Source organism: Octopus bimaculoides, chromosome 24 (assembly GCF_001194135.2).
Source record: "Octopus bimaculoides isolate UCB-OBI-ISO-001 chromosome 24, ASM119413v2, whole genome shotgun sequence".
Lineage (NCBI taxonomy): Eukaryota > Metazoa > Mollusca > Cephalopoda > Octopoda > Octopodidae > Octopus > Octopus bimaculoides.
In genome coordinates this window covers 848,107-850,992 of record NC_069004.1, presented here as the reverse complement: position 1 = coordinate 850,992, position 2,886 = coordinate 848,107, and the positions used below count along the sequence as shown (strand labels likewise).

At 36.6% G+C, this 2,886-nt stretch overlaps 1 protein-coding gene across 1 annotated transcript in view; it reads right to left on the bottom strand.

The window, feature by feature from the left end:
• The window catches only part of LOC106878703 (MORC family CW-type zinc finger protein 3), a 22,199-nt gene extending 21,562 nt beyond the window's left edge, over positions 1-637 (bottom strand). The window contains exon 1 of the mRNA XM_014927995.2: positions 391-637. Within this exon, the coding sequence (XP_014783481.1) occupies positions 391-423 (33 nt within the window). The 5' untranslated portion in view covers positions 424-637. The remainder of the gene's footprint in view (positions 1-390) is intronic.
• Positions 638-2,886: the final 2,249 nt, after the last annotated feature.

Genomic DNA, 2,886 nt, shown 5'->3' with positions numbered 1-2,886 from the left:
GGAGGGACAGGAGAAAAATATATTGACAGAGAGAAAGAAAAAAGGAGGAAGATAAAAACACGTTTCGTAAAGCGAAAAAAATACTAATATGTATATATATATATATATCTCCGTGTGTGTATATATAAACACAGGCATATAGTCATATATATATATATATATATATGACTATATGCCTGTGTTTATATATATATATATATATATATAAACGTATTTACTAGTTTCAGTCGACTGGACTGCGATTGCATAGAGAAAAACACATAAAAAACATGTTTACAAAGATGTATTTCTAAAGACAGTGAAAAATGTAGGGACTATAATGTCGAATATTAATTCATAAATATTAATAACGACGATGACAATAGAATAAATAGAACAAACACTACTAACTTTGCTCAGCTGAATCCCCTGAGTTGAAGCCATCTTGTACCGTTGCCTACCAAATGTTTTATTGTTGCTCTCTACTTTTCCTTCCTCAACACTGAAGAGTTACACACCTTGAGAGAAACATTTTCTCTCTTTTCTTTTTTTGTTCTTATATTTCTTTTTTATTATTATGTTTCTTTTTATTTTATCACACAACGCGACTTCCGCTCTAACATCATCACTACAAAAACACCTTTTCTCCTCCCCTTCCTGTGCCCCTTTTACATCCCCTTTTCCGTTCCCCCTCTCCTTCTACCTGCCGTTCCTCCTCCTACAACTCCTCGCATTCCCCTTACTCTAACCATTCCTCATTCTTCCCTTCCTCCTCCTATTTCCCCGCCTCCTCCTTCCTTCTCCCATTTTTCTCTCTCTCTCTCTGCCCATCCTCTACCTATTCCTCGTTTTCCCCTTTCTCTTTCTATTTCTCTGGGCTCCCCTTCCTCTACCTTCTACTTTGATTCACGCTCATCCTCTTCCTCCTTTATATTTCATATACATACATACATACATATACATACACAGGACGACATCTATATATACTCCTAGTTATTTTCTACCATTCCTCCTCCTTCCTTTCTTCCTCCTCTTTCGCCTCGTTATTCATCGCCAACACTCTCCTCCTACTCCTACTTCCATTTCGTACTCCTACTTACTTTACATTTATACCTCTGTCTTCTCCCCTCGTTGTTGCTCATCTCACTCACTGACAGCAGGCAGTATGTTTTGTTGTTCTCAGTTTTTTCAAATGCCACTCACACAACGAGAGAGTCTTTTCCCCTTTCGCACTAGCATTGTTTATCACATTACCGTGATTACCAAACAAATGTACACACACACACACACACACACACACACACACACACAGACTAGAAACCCATTTAGCGTTGTCAGGTAATAAAAAAATTTTTAATTGCATTGTCAGGCAATTCGAGATTTCGCCAGTTATCTGACGAGGCTGAAGATCGTCGAAACGTTGAAGCAGCCAATATCATTAAATTTCTTTTAAATACATGCACCTGTACGTGTGTATGTGAGTATATATATATATATATATATATAAAAGTAATGAGTATATGCATATATACGTACAGGTATGTGCATACCGACATCCACCTGTATGTATAGGTGCATATCTGGGTACAGGACATTGCAAACAAACGTAGACGAGAACACACGAGCTACATAGAGAACATTCTACTTCATCAGCTACCCACGTTTTAACACCGGCGTTTCGACGAGCTTCGATATATATATATATATATATATATAGGGTTATCCCATAAATAATGCGGTTTTTTAATACTTTTATTTTTCAAAATTAAGATAAACAAAGTTCTATTTTAATCTAAAATATACTCTCCTTCATCTTCTACAGTGCTCTTCCATCTATCTGGTAAACTTGCAAGGCCCCGCTTCCAAAATTCACTTATCCGTGACGGAAAATACTCCTCCAGACCTCGCGTACAGGATTCATATTTTTTCTGTCCAAATGATTTTGAAGACTGCAGAATAAATGATAATCGGATGGGGCAATGTCCAGCGAATGTGGTGGGTGGGGCATCGTTTCCCATTCAAACTGCTTCAGCCTTCGGAATGTCATCCTCGCTGTGTGACCGATCATTATCCTGATGGAAGAACATCTTTCGTCTTGAAACTACAGATGGTCGTTTTTCTTCTAGCGCTGGCCTCGATGACTAGTTGAATGAACAAATCCAAGCTTCTCTGCTAGTTCCTCAACGATTTGGATGGGATTTTGTTCCACCAAGGTTTGCAGGACGTCCTCGTCAAGTTCTACAGATCTTCAGGACGAGGCTCGTCTTCTAGGCTGTAATTTCCAGCTCAGAATTTCTGCAACCACCGTTGACACTAGCTTACGCTTATTGTCCGATCCCCAAATACTGCATTAATATTCCTCGCACTTTCCGTTGCGTTGTTGCCTTTGTTGAACACAAAAAGTAAAATATGCCGAATATGCTCCTTTGTCACTTCCATTATAGCTTTGAAGAAATAACTGTTTAAATCGAACTGCACTCTTCAAGACTTGCACTAAGAATAAATAGAAGGTAAAATTACTACCTGCTTTTATATATACATCTATATATATACATGTATATATATACATGCATATATATAACATTTGTGCAGATGTATACATATATATATATTTATGTATATATGTATGCATGTATGCCCGTATATATGTGAGATAATAGCTTCACTTTAATAATAGTTTCACTTTAATAGTTTCAGTATGAACGTGAAACTATTAAAGTGAAAATATCTGACATTACAATAGAGATGTTATTGTTTCACTTTTGACACGTAATACTGAAATAGTGGAGAAGATATGATATTGCTATGGATTCGCACTAGGCAAGAAGTTAAAATTTTTTTAATAATAGTATCTACGAAAATATATGTCAACACAACATTATCAAGGTAATCCGAATTATTGAAATT